The 15,123-nt window shown below is 42.7% G+C and overlaps 1 protein-coding gene across 2 annotated transcripts; it reads right to left on the bottom strand.

Moving 5' to 3' along the window:
* Positions 1-6,840: 6,840 nt before the first annotated feature.
* MARVELD2 (MARVEL domain containing 2) lies at positions 6,841-15,023 on the bottom strand. Of its 2 annotated transcripts, XM_061342681.1 has the most exons (6): positions 13,728-15,020; positions 12,112-12,144; positions 9,947-10,083; positions 8,968-9,139; positions 8,480-8,530; positions 6,841-7,569 (listed from the first exon to the last, which is right to left on the bottom strand). In XM_061342681.1, the coding sequence occupies exons 1-6, from the start codon at positions 14,820-14,822 to the stop codon at positions 7,453-7,455; spliced, it is 1,605 nt and encodes a 534-aa protein (XP_061198665.1). In that variant the 5' UTR covers positions 14,823-15,020; the 3' UTR covers positions 6,841-7,452. The 2 variants fall into 2 exon arrangements, with proteins under 2 accessions (XP_061198665.1, XP_061198666.1); XM_061342682.1 differs by lacking the exon at positions 12,112-12,144 and having other exon boundaries at positions 13,728-15,023.
* Positions 15,024-15,123: the final 100 nt, after the last annotated feature.

The following is a 15,123-nucleotide window of genomic DNA, read 5'->3' as shown; positions in this document are numbered from 1 at the left end:
CCCAGCCGCCAGGCCCAACCGCCGCGCTGCGACCCCCCGACCCGGAAGCGCCGCAGCACGCCTCCTGCTGTTTGTGTGCGCCGGCAGCCCTCCGGCTGCGGCCCGCGCCGCTGGGCCATCGTTCCGGGGAGGAGCGGCGGCGGCCCGAGCACGGCGGGGTCTCGCAGCAGAGGGCGAGGCTAGGCCTGGTGGCTGCTGCTGGTCATACGGGGTGTGACTGGCCCCGAGCTTCACACCGAGCCTCACCCTGGGCGGGAAGCAGGCCCTCGGCGGGACGGCGTCTGCCCTGCCTCAACGGCGGCTGTGAAGTACAGGGTGTTTGTTACAACATGTCGTGGTTTAACCCATCCAGACAGCTTGTCCACTCACTCCCCCCCGCCCCTTGCCCTCCCCTATTCTCAGAGGGATGGAGAGGAGAATCAAAAAGAATGCAACTCCCACGGGTTGAGATAAGAACAGTTTAGTAACTAAGGTATAACACAAATCACTACTGCTACCACCAAGAATAATAATGATAAAGGAAATAACAAGGGAAGAGAATACACCATCTCATCACCAGCTGACCGATCGCTCGCCCCCCCCGCCCGACCACGCACCGATCCATACCTCCTCCAGCCCTGCCGTCCACTAAGCCCTTCCGGCTCCCTCTCCCAGTTACCTCCTGGGCATGACGTGCTGTGGTACGGAATACGTCTTTGGTCAGTTTGGGTCAGGTGCCCTGTCTCTTGCTTCCTCCCATCTTCCCTCCTCCCTGGCAGAGCATGAGGCCCACAAAGTCCTTGGCCAAACCAAAACATCATTTTTATCAGCTCTGTTCCCAGCCCGAAAGTCAAAACACAGCACTGCACCAGCTACCGAGAAGGAGAAAAATGACTGCTACTGCTAAACCCAGGACACAACAGCATCGAAACACTCCAGTGAAGTCATTAACGTTGCAACGTGTTGTGAGGTACAGCAGTAGGGGAGCCTGCGGTACGTTTGTCAGGTCAACCAGGCCCTCGCTCATACCTCACCAGAGAATTAAGGCACTATCAGGGCTTTACATGGTATTTCTGTAACGAACAAATAATTTCAGTAATTTATAGAAGAATTCAGGAGCCTGGGAAAAGGCCATTAGTTACTTGTGCTAGAATTACAGAATCATAGAATAGTTTGGGTTAGAAGGGATCTCCGAAGGTCATCTAGTCCAACCCCGCTGTCATGGGCAGCAACACCTTCACTAGGTAGGGTTTCCCAGAAACACGTCCAGCCTGCCCTTGAATGTCTCACTGTACCACTGAATTTTAATGCTTATCGCTTACTTCATGAAAATAACTGGCTGTTAACCCTGTTAGCAAAATCACCTCTTTGACAGGGTTCTAAAGGACAGAACTTGGAATGCATTCATTGCTGCATTTATTGTTACCCCCAGAGATGATACCTGAAGTGCTTGGAATAGTGATTATGCCCATGTGCAGGCAGAAAATCGGTTGTGTTTCTCACTGAAAATGGGCTGTTGTATTTATAGTTGCTGACTAATAACCTTTCACAGCTGCTGTAATAAAATCATGAAACTATATTTAACTATGTAACTTTCTTCTATCACCCTTACTTTGCTTTGCCCAGAAAATAGAATCATCGAATAGTTAGGGTTGAAAAGGACCTAAAGATCATCAAGTTACAACCTCCCTGCATGGGCAGGGACACCTCACACTAAACCATGTCACCCAAGGCTCTGTCCAACCTGGCCTGGAACACTGCCAGGGATGGAGCATTCACAGCTTCCCTGGGCAACCCATTCCAGTGCCTCACCACCCTGACAGTAAAGAACTTCTTCCTTATATCCAATCTAAACTTCCCCTGTTTAAGTTTTAACCCATTACCCCTCGTCCTATCACTACAGTCCCTAATGAAGAGTCCCTCCCCAGCATCCCTGTAGGCCCCCTTCAGATACTGGAAGGCTGCTATGAGGTCTCCACACAGCCTTCTCTTCTCCAGGCTGAACAATTCTGCAATATCGTACTAGTTGTTGCCAAATGGAGTACGACATGGTCCCTACATCTAGGAGTTTACAACAGCAACTAGTTCACCTTTTGAAACCAAGAGGATGATTTGTTTAAATACAAATAAAAAAGCCATTTCAGTTGAATGGATTAATGTCAGAGTACTTCAGGACAACATGGTGATCAAAAATTGCCACAGGTTGGATTGGCCTTTCTGAGAGTGAGGCAGAGGGGAAAAAAACAAATTCAAGCATACAGTGGAACAGAGGGACACATCTGTTAGCAGGACAAACTCACTAATGGAAAAACAGGATCAGAACTATGAAACTTTAAAAACTACCAAGATCTGAAATCTGTTGTGGAAAAGAAAGAAAATATTTACATATGGTTTACGCATGCCTATATATGTATTTTATATATCTCCAGAACACAATACTACACACAGTGGCAGAAAATTACTGTACCTACTTAATTACAGGTAGACAGGAAAAAGCAAATGACATCTACAAAGTGCACATATTTTAGGAATAAGAGAGAATAAGCAGTCTTTTCAGGACGAAAGAATGCATACATCATAGCCATTTTACATGTTGTAATTCCACAAGGTCTTTATATTTAAACAGGACCACAGCACAGGTTCTAGAATGGTATGAATCTCTCAAACTATTTTGTAATGGGTAATGGGTTCAAACTTAAACAGGGGAAGTTTAGATTGGATATAAGGAAGAAGTTCTTAACTGTAAGGATGGTGAGGCACTGGAATGGGTTGCCCAGGGAAGTTGTGAATGCTCCATCCCTGGTGGTGTTCAAGGCCAGGTTGGCCAGAGCCTTGGATGACATGGTTTAGTGTGAAGCGTCCCTGCACATGGCAGGAGGGTTGGAACTACATGATCTTCAGGTTCTTTCCAACCCTAACCATTCTGCGATTCTATCATTCTACTAAAGTAATTCCAGACAGCACTGAACGTCTCATGTCACAAAGAGTTTCCATTTCATCAGCATCACAGTGAGATCATCTCAATAAAGCTAGGTATTTAGCTAGTTTTTCTGCAGAGGAATCTTAACCTTCCTGGATACAGTGGAAGTGTGCCAAAAGTGGGTTTGACCTCTTGAATTACAGGAAAGTTGCCGAGCATCCGCTTTTAAAGGGGTGTCACTCTGCATCCAAGTAAGACAATAAATAAGGAAGAAAATGTTTAAACAGTAGTAACATTTCCTTAAATAGGAGTGGGGAAAAACTTACTGCTTCTGTATCCTTCAGCCTGTTGCATTTATCAGGAGTAATTTATAGATATAAAGGAAACGGTAAAGAAATGAATTGGCTTTCAATTAAACCATCCCTGGGAAAAATCCAAGATATTGTGAAGGAAAGCAATGAAAACTACTGAAGATGGAAAAAAGGGGAACTTTTCCTATTTAAGAAGTAAACATTTTCTTCTAGGAACTGAAATGAAAGTTGAAGTTTGAGCTATTCCCATTAGATCCCAACATCCTTTCTTAAGAAGTAAAAAGCCTAATTTATAAAATGGAAAGGGAAGAATGGCTGCAAGCTGAAAATTTTAATAGGAGAGAAATGAGACTTCTTCCAGAAAAGGGATATTTTATCATTGTCAAGTCCAAGAATTTAAATGCTGGACAGCAATGCAGGATATACGACTCTCCAAATGGTTCAAATCCCACCACTATTTTGAGATTAATAAATACTGGATAGCTGTTTCTACAGTTTGACATCAATTAGGTTTTTTGTTACCACAAGTTTTTTAGTTGAATCACTGTCATGAAAATTGGTCCACCATACTATGCAATACAAACTTTTGGTTACATTTGTTAGGTGCTGCTTTATCTGACCTGCAAAAATGTACAGATTAGGTAAGGGTATGTTGCCACAGTTACTTTGATCAAGGATATCCAGATGTTTATCAAGAAAAAAATTTTTAAAAGACCATTTATTAATTTATTCAAGTCCACTTTGAAAACTTATATTCCTGGAAACTGGATGTCTCTGAGGTATTTCCCTTTGTACACCCGTGGAGCCAGGTGGGCATTTTCTCAGAGGAATACTGAAGGATAAAAAGTTCTTGTTAAACACACACTGTCTGTGAGGACAGGCTGTCATTGTAAGTGGTTGCTGTATACCCACTGATGTAGGGCAGTGTTACTTGGTAAGATTTAAATAAATGTTAACTGCCTTTTGCAGAAACCCAGTCACACGACTTAAGACCACATAGCAGGCTGTTTACATGTACATGCAGATTAACAAAGCTGAGGCTGAGAGACTGAGGTGATAATCATGTAATAACTTTAGTTTGGTTGGAAGTATACCTTCTTTGAGGATATCAAGAGACCACTTTCCCCTGATAGTTAAGTGACAATTAGTTACAATTTCTGCCTAATTTGTGTCTTGCATTTGGCTTGGCTTTAATTCTTATTTCATTCATCTCAATTTCTCTGAGAGAAAAATATTTCTTAGACTAGTAATTTTTAATCTGGCACTATTGACAAGACCCTTTTCAGTCCTCCATTGATAGGTTAGAACAAAACCAGCTCACCAACTGTACGTACCAGAAGCGCCTGCTTAGCAGTGCTTAGCAGTGTCAAGGTTCCTAACAGCTCCAGGACTGAGCAAGTAATTTACTCTAAGAGGTTGCCCTGCTGGACTTCTTAAGCTGCAAAGGTGAATACCTTCTCCTGGGGTTCTATGCACTGCACGAATCCTATCTGAAACCCAAAAGGCTGGCAGAAGGGAGTATTTCTACATGTCTTCTCTCCCCAGCTTTTGGAAAATAGACCTTTGGCACTTTAGTGGGAAATGTGGAGCAATCCACATACAGCTGTCTCTCCTGCTGGTTTATTTCCTTGTGCCAGCCACAGGCAGGGCATCCCCTTTTTCCATCCCATCTGTTTGAAGCTTTGCAGGAAAGGAGCTTGTTGGTTCTGCAGATGCTTTGCAGGCATTGTCTGAGGGGCCAGGAGCCAGTTCCTCACAGACTGAAACTCAGACCGTTGCCAGAGGAAGCCTGGAGCTTGGTGTCAGTGTCCTGCTAGAGGAAGGCCTATTAAAGTTGCAGACTTAATCTTCCATTCAGCTACTTTTTAGCATTTCCTAAACATCAGAATGATCCTTAAACTTGGATTAGGCTTCTTCTGGTACTGACGGAATGCCCAGAACTCTCATCAAGAAAAAAAAAGAGAAATCTGGATGTACAGTGAGAGGTCATTTAGATTGCAGGGGTTTGGACAAGGACCTCTTGTACAAAGAACAGCTTAACAACTACACAGCACAACAGGCACAGAACCCTTGGCCTAGCTCCTTTATAGGGTAGAATCTGAGACAGGCACCTAAGAGAGGGAAAATAAGGGATAGCACTGACTACCATCTGATTTCAGACTGAGGAAGTACTGAGACATCTTCCAGGTAGATGAGACTGAAGGCTTACAAATGAAGGAGTTGCCAAGTTTTCAAATTCTCTCAGCATTCCCACGGTGTCTTCTGTTATTTACTTAATCCACTAAAACTCGTTAAGTGGCTGATAAAATTGGAATGTCAATTTTATAAATATGAAAGTGTTTGTAGCCATCAGGATTGCAGTATGAATGATAAGGGCTCAAAAATCAGATGGGAGATAACTGCCAGAGCAAGGTAATTAGTGCAGTCGCAGTACTGAAAAAAGAGTTAAGCAGAATCATTGCTGTTGCTGGAGAGGGACTCTTTATCAGGGACTAGCGATAGGACAAGGGGTAATGGGTTAAAACTTAAAACAGGGGAAGTTTAGATTGGATATAAGGAAGAAGTTCTTTACTGTAAGCGTGGTGAGGCACTGGAATGGGTTACCCAGGGAAGCTGTGAATGCTCCATCCCTGGCAGTGTTCAAGGCCAGGTTGGACAGAGCCTTGGGTGACATGGTTTAGTGTGAGGTGTCCCTGCCCATGGCAGGGCGGTTGGAACTATGTGATCTTAAGGCCCTTTCCAGCCCTAACTCTTCTGTGATTCTGTATCTTTCCTTTAAATTAAGGCAAAAGTTATAATAATTGTTTTTCCCAAAAAAATTGATAAGAAAAATCTGAAATAACCTTCATCAGAGCACCTTCTTCTAACACAATGCCTTTATAAGGAATAGAAGAATAACACAGCCACACTGGTGAGGGTTTTTTTTTCCATATTAAAATGTATTGCCGAACAGATAAATGGCAGTTGTAGAAAACTGTACAAAGAAACTATCACTGCTTCTAACAATTTTAGTAAGTAAAAAAAGTACACAAAATGTGGAAAAGATACAAAGAAAGTTTATAAGCTTATGAAAATATTTGCATATACAAATCTATCCCCGAGGTAAAGTATAAAAATATATATTGAATTTATGCAGATACACTCTGGAAAGCATGTCTATTAAAACATTTTTCCTGGCCTTATAAAGGATACCAATAATTTGTATTCTGGATGAGAATTAATTTTGCAGCACTTGCTCTCTGAATGCTAAGTTCACAGACAGCTGCTGCTTACACAAAAAGTCCTGTTACTTGCTGATGAAGAATAAAGTGTTTTGCCTTTAAACCCATTGTTTCCTACCAGGATGACCTAGACAAGGTGTGCAAAGCATATTAGCCTATAGCAACACTAACACAGGTCTCATTAACACAAGTCTCATCCTGCACCTCTGTTCCCTTAAGGCCGTGTGTAAATTTGTTAAATTACATTGAAAGAGTGGAATAAAACAAACCACAAAAACAAAACAAAACAAAACAACCCCCCAAACAACAACAAAACAAAACACACACACAAAAAAAAAAAAAAATCAACCCAAACAAACCAACCACAAACACAAAACCCCCCCAAAACAAAACCAACCAACAAAACCCTAACACAACCTAACCCTTCCACCCACCCCACGCCGTAAACAGGAAGTGATTTTGCGCCTCTCGGGCAAAATTCCAGGTGATTTCTGACATACAGCAAAGCATTTGGAAACACAATACAAAGTCTTATTAAACTGATTTTCAACTTGTCAAAATTATTCAGCATGATTAAACACTTCACTAAACCCCAGCAAGAAAAAACAGTGCAATGCTTTTTGCTATCATTAAGATTTCACCTATAAATAGAATTCGAAATTGTTAACAGCATCTCTGTGCACACTTTGGACATGATACTTAGAACTGCCTTCTCCAGTGGGCTTTGCAAGTTTGCAAGTACAGTATTTTCAATCAAAGTATTCATACTTAAGAGGCCAGGCTTTGTACTGTCTAGTAAGAACAGAATGTTAGCACAGGTTTTCTAAACTTATCAGGATAACTTCACTACATTGATTTAAAACTGGATCTGCGTAAAAAACCTACCAACAATGTACAACATCCGGATAAGCAACACAGCGATTACGTAATCCCCATAATTGTTCTGAGAGCAAATAAATAGTTTAAAATACACATATCCATTTAAAGCATAGAAAATAACCTCCACAAAGTGAAAGCATAGCTAAGTTTCTACACTCCAATTCATAACTTTATCATAGTCCTGAATTCGTTGTTTTATGTGAGAAAGCTTATTCTTTAGGTATTCACAACGCTCCTTTTTCTCCAGAAATGCAGGATCCTGCCAAAAATAAAACATATTACATTAACACATTACACGTTCAGACTCTTCCAAGAATACTGTATTATCAATTATGTTCTTAATTAACAACAGTATCTAAATATTCTCAAAATATCACACTTTTCCCCTAGCCACTATTTCTTATTTCCTCCTTCTCCTTCCTTTATGAAAGACTGGAAAGAGGTTCTGCTTTTACATACTGTAGTTACTCTGTACATAGAGCAGTTTTTAAACAGAAATATGTAAATACAAGTTACACACTACTACATAATTTAGATTTTATATGCGTGTCATGATATGTCTAATCTCTCTCCCCCCAAAAAGAAATGAGGTTTAACAAACATAGACACAAAATTCAAATTTCATGGGGAAAAGAGAAGGAAAAAAGGTATTCATAATGCATTATGTTTTTAATGGAACAGAGTTACCTGTGTGCTGCCTGCATTTAAAACTGACAAAGTGAAACTTTTTGGATTGCACTGAAAATTACTTTTTGAGACTCTAAGTTCCAAGCCACAAAAATACAAAACTTTTCAAGGGTAAGACGATGTTTTCTGTTGTTAGCTTATCCGCTGGCTGTGTCAGCCAGTGAATATAAATGAGCTGGATCCTCAAAGTAACCAGTCTTTTGAATGCAGAATGCTGAGAGATGAGACATACTTTCAGGAGATGAAAATGCTTAACAGTTGGTTTAGGATTTTTTTTCTCTCCACATGTGGCTAATGGAATAATTATTCACAAAACAGGCTGTTGGCATGAGTGGAGAGGACTGTGTCTTAATTTTGCCAGAGTAAACTATATAAAGCCCTGTAACCACAACATGAGTTGTACCAAGCGTCACACGTTTACTATTTACATTCTCTTTGCTGTTCATTATATTTACTAGCAACATAAAGCTGAAAACACTCACATTTTTCTTCTTCTTGTATTCTTGCAGAACTTTCGATATCCTTTCCTGTTCCTAATGAGAGACCACACACTTTTAAACATTCTGAGTTTGCTCCATATCTTCATGTAAATTCTACAAAATACTTGTCAGAAGTAAAATTCCGATTTGATCAGTCAGATCAATCTATCCTAGTTTTAACATTTTAGTTGTAAACTTTGCATCCGAGAAATAGTGAAAATACATTAACTGTAACTCAAACGTGAAAGCTACTATTGTGGGAAAAAAAACAAACAAAAGAAAACCAACCAAACAAAAAACCAAGAACACCAGAAAAACATACGCAACTTAACTGCAACTTGGTATACTTGACTGATGACCAAACAAGAAAGAAAATATTTTGGGAAAACTTTCTCTCCCTCGAAGTCACTGCCAGTATAACAAGACATTGTGCCCTAGCTAAAGACAATGAGAAACTGCCTAATGCCACAACTGATTTCACAGGTACTTACATGTATGCTTTCAGGATGGTGAGGAAGCTGTCTCAGCAAGGCATCCAGCTCATCAAATTTTTTCAATACAGCATGAACTTCCATCGACAGCTCTTTATACTCAGCAAACTGATCATTGAATACTGCTTTGTACCTGTCTCGCATTTCATTTGTTTGAATGGCTGGGTATTTCCTTTAAAAATAAATTAAAAAAAAGTTTCCAAGGACTAGTTTTAGAGATAGGACTTCAGCAAACACATAAACCATTCACCTTTATACTGTATTTCTGTACTGTTTGCTAACCTAATAACCTGCTGAAATCTGCATGTATATAAAGCATTAGAATCACAGAATGACAGAATGGTTGAAATTGAAACAGATGAATGGAGGTCATATGGTTCAGCCTGCCTGCTCAGGCTGGGCCACCTAGACCCGTTGCCCAGAAATGTGTCCAGAGAGACTCCATAGTCTTTCTTGAAGAAGATTTTCCCAATACTCAGGTGGAACCTCCTGTGTTTCAGGTTGTACCCTGGTTATGGCATATAGTATAAAAACTAATTTATGCTCTCACACTTCACCATGGAAAGACCTGCCTTTTAAAAGGGAGCATGTTAATAGATTTAGCACTTAGGAAATATAAGAGAAGTCAAATTTCAGACACATGTTTTCCCCATGTATTGTATTTTTTTCTAAATTGTCTGCGTGCTGGTCATCTGTTCCTTTGGCAGTTATTACACTTGCCATATTATAACTTTCTGCTTTAACATCTGAAGTATTGGGGTTTTTTTTAATTTCATTTTCTCTATTTACATTACCAGTCCTATGCCATTGATACCAGTCCCCATAATTTCTATTTTGAACATTGACTTGATAAAGAATTATGAGCTCACATAATGCAGACATGGCTAAGAACCACAAATATATACATGAGAAATGGTGAGTAGAAAGCATCATTGAAGTATTCTCCATTAAGTCTGTTCATTAAATTCAAGTCACTTACGCTAAGTAGTCTGGCATCACTATAGGTTTAGGAATGTGGCCTGTAGGTATATGACCATTAAGTAGTTCTGGTTTTCTTTCTACTGGTTTAAGCTGCCTGTAATTGACCTCTTCTCTTGGTCTGTCATCACTTTCATACTGTTAAGAAAAAAAAAAAAACAAATGAAAAACCAAACCAAAACCAGTTCTTAAGTCAGTTTTACTTAAAATGTAATATACATAAACTGCAAAATACCCAACTCATCTGAAGACAGGCATAGAACTAATGAGCAGGAAATCATAGATATTTCTTGCAGCCCTTATTGTAATTAGAAAATTAGTAATGAGTTACAGTAATGTCGCTCACATAATTGCCATCTTCAGTTTATCCTAACAGTGGTACCAGTGACAGAAAAGAAAGGGGCTTGAAAAGATTTGTCTTGTATATCTTAAAAGAATAATTTGAGGAAGTTTCCTTGGATATCCATCTAATTTGTGAATGAAAAGGAATCACTCAGTTTTCTGGGGTTCCCTTTTCCCCCTCGTTTTCTATTTCCCTTTATCCAGAAATAAAAACAGGTGGAGTTCTGCTGGAACATGTAAAAAAGGATCAAACAGAGAAAACAGTGATAGGAAATTCACGGTATCTAACAGGAGACATTTAAAGCTTAAATAAACACAACATAAATTTTCTGGGAGTCATCAACATCTGCTATATAGAATCATAGAATAGTCAGGGTTGGAAAGGACCTTAAGATCATCAAGTTCCAACCCCCTGCCATGGGCAGGGACACCTCGCTCTAAACCATATTACCCAAGGCCTCGTCCAACCTGGCCTGGAACACTGCCAGTGATGGAGCATTCACAACCTCCTTAGGCAACCTATTCCAGTGCCTCACCACCCTGACAGGAAAGAATTTCCTCCTGATATCCAATCTAAACTTCCCCTGTTTAAGTTTTAACCCATTACCCCTTGTCCTATCACTACAGTCCCTAATGAAGAGTCCATCCCCAGCATCCCTACAGGCCCCCTTCAGATACTGGAAGGCTGCTATGAGGTCTCCATGAAGCCTTCTCTTCTCCAGGCTGAACAGCCCCAACTTTCTCAGCCTATGTTCATATGGGAGGTGCTCCAGTCCCCTGATCATTCTCGTGGCCCTCCTCTGGACTTGTTCCAACAGATCCATGTCCTTTTTATGCTGAGGACACCAGAACTGCACACAATACTCCAAGTGAGGTCTCACGAGAGCAGAATAAAGGGGCAGGATCACCTCCTTCGACCTGCTGGTCACGCTCCTTTTGATGCGGCCCAGGATACAGTTGGCTTTCTGGGCTGCAAGCGCACACTGTGAAGCCAGCTCATGTTCATTTCCTCATCGACCAGTACCCCCAAGTCCTTCTCCGCAGGGCTGCTCTGAATCTCTTCTCTGCCCAACCTGTACCTGTGTCTGGGGTTGCCCCGACCCAGGTGTAGGACCTTGCACTTGGCATGGTTAAACTTCATGAGGTTGGCATCAGCCCACCTCACAAGTGTGTCAAGGTCCCTCTGGATGGCATTCCTTCCCTCCAGCGTATCAACCGAACCACACAGCTTGGTGTCATCAGCAAACTTGCTGAGGGCGCACTCAATCCCACTGTCCATGTCAGTGAAGAAGATGTTGAACAAGACCGGTCCCAACATTGATCCATAAGGGACACCACTCGTTACAGGTCTCCAGCCGGACATTGAGCCATTGACCACAACTCTTTGCGTGCGGCCATCCAGCCAGCTCTTTATCCACCGAGTGGTCCACCTATCAAACTGATGTCTCTCCAATTTAGAGACAAGGATGTCGTGTGATACAGTCTCGAATGCTTTGCACAAGTCCAGGTAGATGACATGAGCTGCTCTGCCCCGTGCATATATGCTACAGAACTTGTCACTTCATAAAAAAGTTTAAGAGCACATACAGAAACAGTCATCAGATTTGCTATTTACAGTATATTATGTAACTTAGGCCAACTAGTACTATCTTCCTTATGAGGTTCTTGTGAATCTTCTAGGTAGGAGAGTGTTATCTGGACTACGTTAAAGAATTAAACCTACTAATAAGTAAATAAATAGATAGGTCAATCAAAATAGTCACAAGAAAAAGAATAACCATTTGAGAATACTAGAAAACAGAAAAATAAATTCCTGCTTCCTACCTTCTTTTCTGGAAAAGGGGACTGTGTTTTCATCTGTCAAAAAAAAAAAAAAAAAAAAGAATTCTTAAATTTTATTTTCAGCAAAAATAGTATGCAAACCCAGAGACTTTTAGTGTCTAAACTTTTTCAAAATCATGCTGTTCAGAGAATTATATTTACAATTAGGTATGAAGAAACTTCGTCTAAGGAATATTTCCAGAGCAATTGATTTAAAGACTGCTTAAGAACTGTGGTACAAAAACAGCCACCCAAAACTCAGAACAATGACAAGAGCTCCCAGAACGTAGCTGTAAGAAAAGCTTGCAGGAATTACTCAATCCACCTCCCAGCCTCCTTTATTATTTCACATTCCAGTCTGTATTAACTCACTGACACTCTACAGCCTAACTCATTGCTTAGAAAACAACAGTGCACGAAGCAGTAGCTCAACCAGCAGCTGTTTTGCATAGCAATCCACAAAACCTGACCTGTCTTTTATAAAAGTATTTCCTTTAGAAATATTAAGTAACTGAAAGAAAAGAACATGAGCAGTAAAGAGAAGAGTGGCTGAACGCCTTCTGTGTAAATCCAGCAATCACCTCATTCTTTCAGGACATACCAAAAGTTGGTCAGAAAACTTCCATCAAAGAGATGCAATATACTTTTCAAAGGGAGAATCTCAGTTTCATGCAAGATGTTGGTATGGAAACCTGTGTTTAAATTAGAACACTGCAGTCACAGAGCAGAGGAAATGTGACTTTAAACTTGCTCTCTCCTACTGGAGTCACCTAAATGCCAATTCACATACATCTATTTTTATGATATATTAAGCTTTATTAATTTTAAAGGGGTTTCTTTGGCGGTGGTTTCATGTGAAGGAGGTTTAAAAACAATGACTTTGAATTCTCTAGTTGAGAGTGCTACGTCTCTGCTATTACAGTTCATAATTAACCAGGCAAACATCGAATGCTCCCAGTAAGGGCAAGGCCAGCAGCAATGCAAAATGCTTGATGTGAAAAAGATGAAAGTATTTGAAATCTGAGATACGAAAACCCAGCCAACTCTGTCAATACTATTATTTTCTGATCACTATTGTAAGGAAATCCGAAAAGATGTGAAGAAATACCTTGGAGTTTTGCTTGCAAAGTAAAAGTAAGTTTTTCACGTGCTTATGGTTACTCACACTAGCACTTACTGTGCTGAAAGTGCGGTTTTCATATACATGTTAGTATATTAAGCCTAATTTAAGCCTAACCCTGCTGGTCAGCTGAACAAACACAGTGCTCATTTTTTCCTTTGTTTAGAAAATACATACCAGAAAGCACTTCAACAGCTGAGGCAGGAAAAGAGCTGTTACAAACAAAACAGAGCCAGCTCCTTACCAAGGTGAATTAAAGTTAAGAGTAGTATGAGTCCAAGAATTGCATCAGACATCTTAAAATCGCCTTTCATTTGGTGAGTTAAAATGCTGTTAAGACTGGCAGCTCACCCTCTGTGCACCTGCTGCAAAGAAGACACCTGGTCCATGGTACAGAAAGATCTTACAGTACTGCTTTACCTGTGGCATAGAAAGGTCTTAACAACTGCTCCCGATCACCCCATACCCTGTAGATACAAAGTGGTAACTAATGACTTACCTCCTGTTCCATTAATTCCCTGTGCCTTCTAGCTCCTTCATGCCTCCATAACTTCAGAGAAACCACCGCACTAATTAAATAGATGATCACCGTGACAAACAAGAAGACAATTGCTGCTGTTTGACCTCCCTCTACGCGGCAAAAAGACGCATTTATCGGCGTTTTGAACAGCTGGTAATAGCAGAGCCCACCTCTGTTGGTATCATTTATGTACACTATGGCAGCTGACATGTACAGAAGGAACAGGGCCAAGTTAATTCCGAACTCAGTCAGAGGCCACCAGTTGGAATCGAGGAGAATAGTTCGGTAGTACATGGACATGCCCAGCACCAGCAGCACTATCGTGATTACCCACGACATTCCAGCCGCCACCAGCACAAAGGGCGTTTTGGGTCCGCCATAGGAGTAGCCTCCGTAGGTGCTGCCAGCCGCGTAGCTGTAAGGCTGAGAGTACCCGAACATGTTGTACCACTCGTTGTCCTTGTGCACATAGGCCGTGACACAGGCGAAGACAGCGGCACCCAGCAGCAGCTCGGCCACGCAGAGGATTCTGAGCAAGCCAGCCCAGGACTTCATGTAGGCATACCGCTGGTGGTAGGCCTCCACCCGCTCGCTGTATGTCTGCCCGGTGCGGCGCTCCAGCGACCCGAAGGGTTCCGCGGGAAGCATGGCTTCGGCCTCCTTCCGCGACGTGTAGCTCCCGCCCGACCCTCCGTACGGATCCTTGTAGGAGCCGGGCACCGACTTACGCTCCGGCGGCAGACAGGCAGGAGAGGCCGGCGGCGAGCACTTCACACCGTCCGAGACGTACCTGATGTCAGAGGCCGTGCTGTCCCAGCTGGAGTCGTTGTGGCGTCTCCCTCTGAAAAAGTTCTTCCACGAGTCCGGGATGAACCGGCGGACCGGCTTGAGCTCGGCCGGCGCGGGGCTGCCCTCCCCGGGGCCAAAGGGAGGCTGCAGGGGAAGCGGCGGCGGCGGCAACGGAGCGGCGGCTCTCGGCTCCGTGTCCCGGACGAGCGAGATACCGGGGCTGGCCCCACGGGGCAGCAGGGACCCGCCGGGCCGCCCGCTCTCCGAGCCGGTGTTCTTCGACATGGCTGGCGCTCAGCCCGGCTTCAGGCGCTGCCCGGCGCCCCTCGGCTACTTCTCATTCACGGGACGGGAAGGAGCTGCCGCGGGGTCCAAAGGGCGGCCAGCGCCGGGCGGAAGAAAAGGACGATCCCGCCAGAGTGTGTGAGGATTCCGGCCCGGAAATGCCCGATCCCACTCCCCGCCCGGCACCAGCACCTGCTCCTTCACCGCCCTCTCCGGCGGCCTCACCTGAGGCGGGAGCGGCGGCTTCCGGTCGGCCAGCGGCTGCTGAGAGCGGGGGCCCCTCCCGACCGGGAGAGCACCG

The sequence above is a fragment of the Neopsephotus bourkii genome, unplaced genomic scaffold (assembly GCF_033783945.1).
Source record: "Neopsephotus bourkii isolate Nb327-2 ecotype Australia unplaced genomic scaffold, CSIRO-AGI_Nbou_v1 NB_1814, whole genome shotgun sequence".
NCBI classification, from domain to species: Eukaryota; Metazoa; Chordata; class Aves; order Psittaciformes; family Psittacidae; genus Neopsephotus; species Neopsephotus bourkii.
Note: the sequence above shows the minus strand (reverse complement) of the source record. Positions and strands in the feature narration are given on the sequence as shown.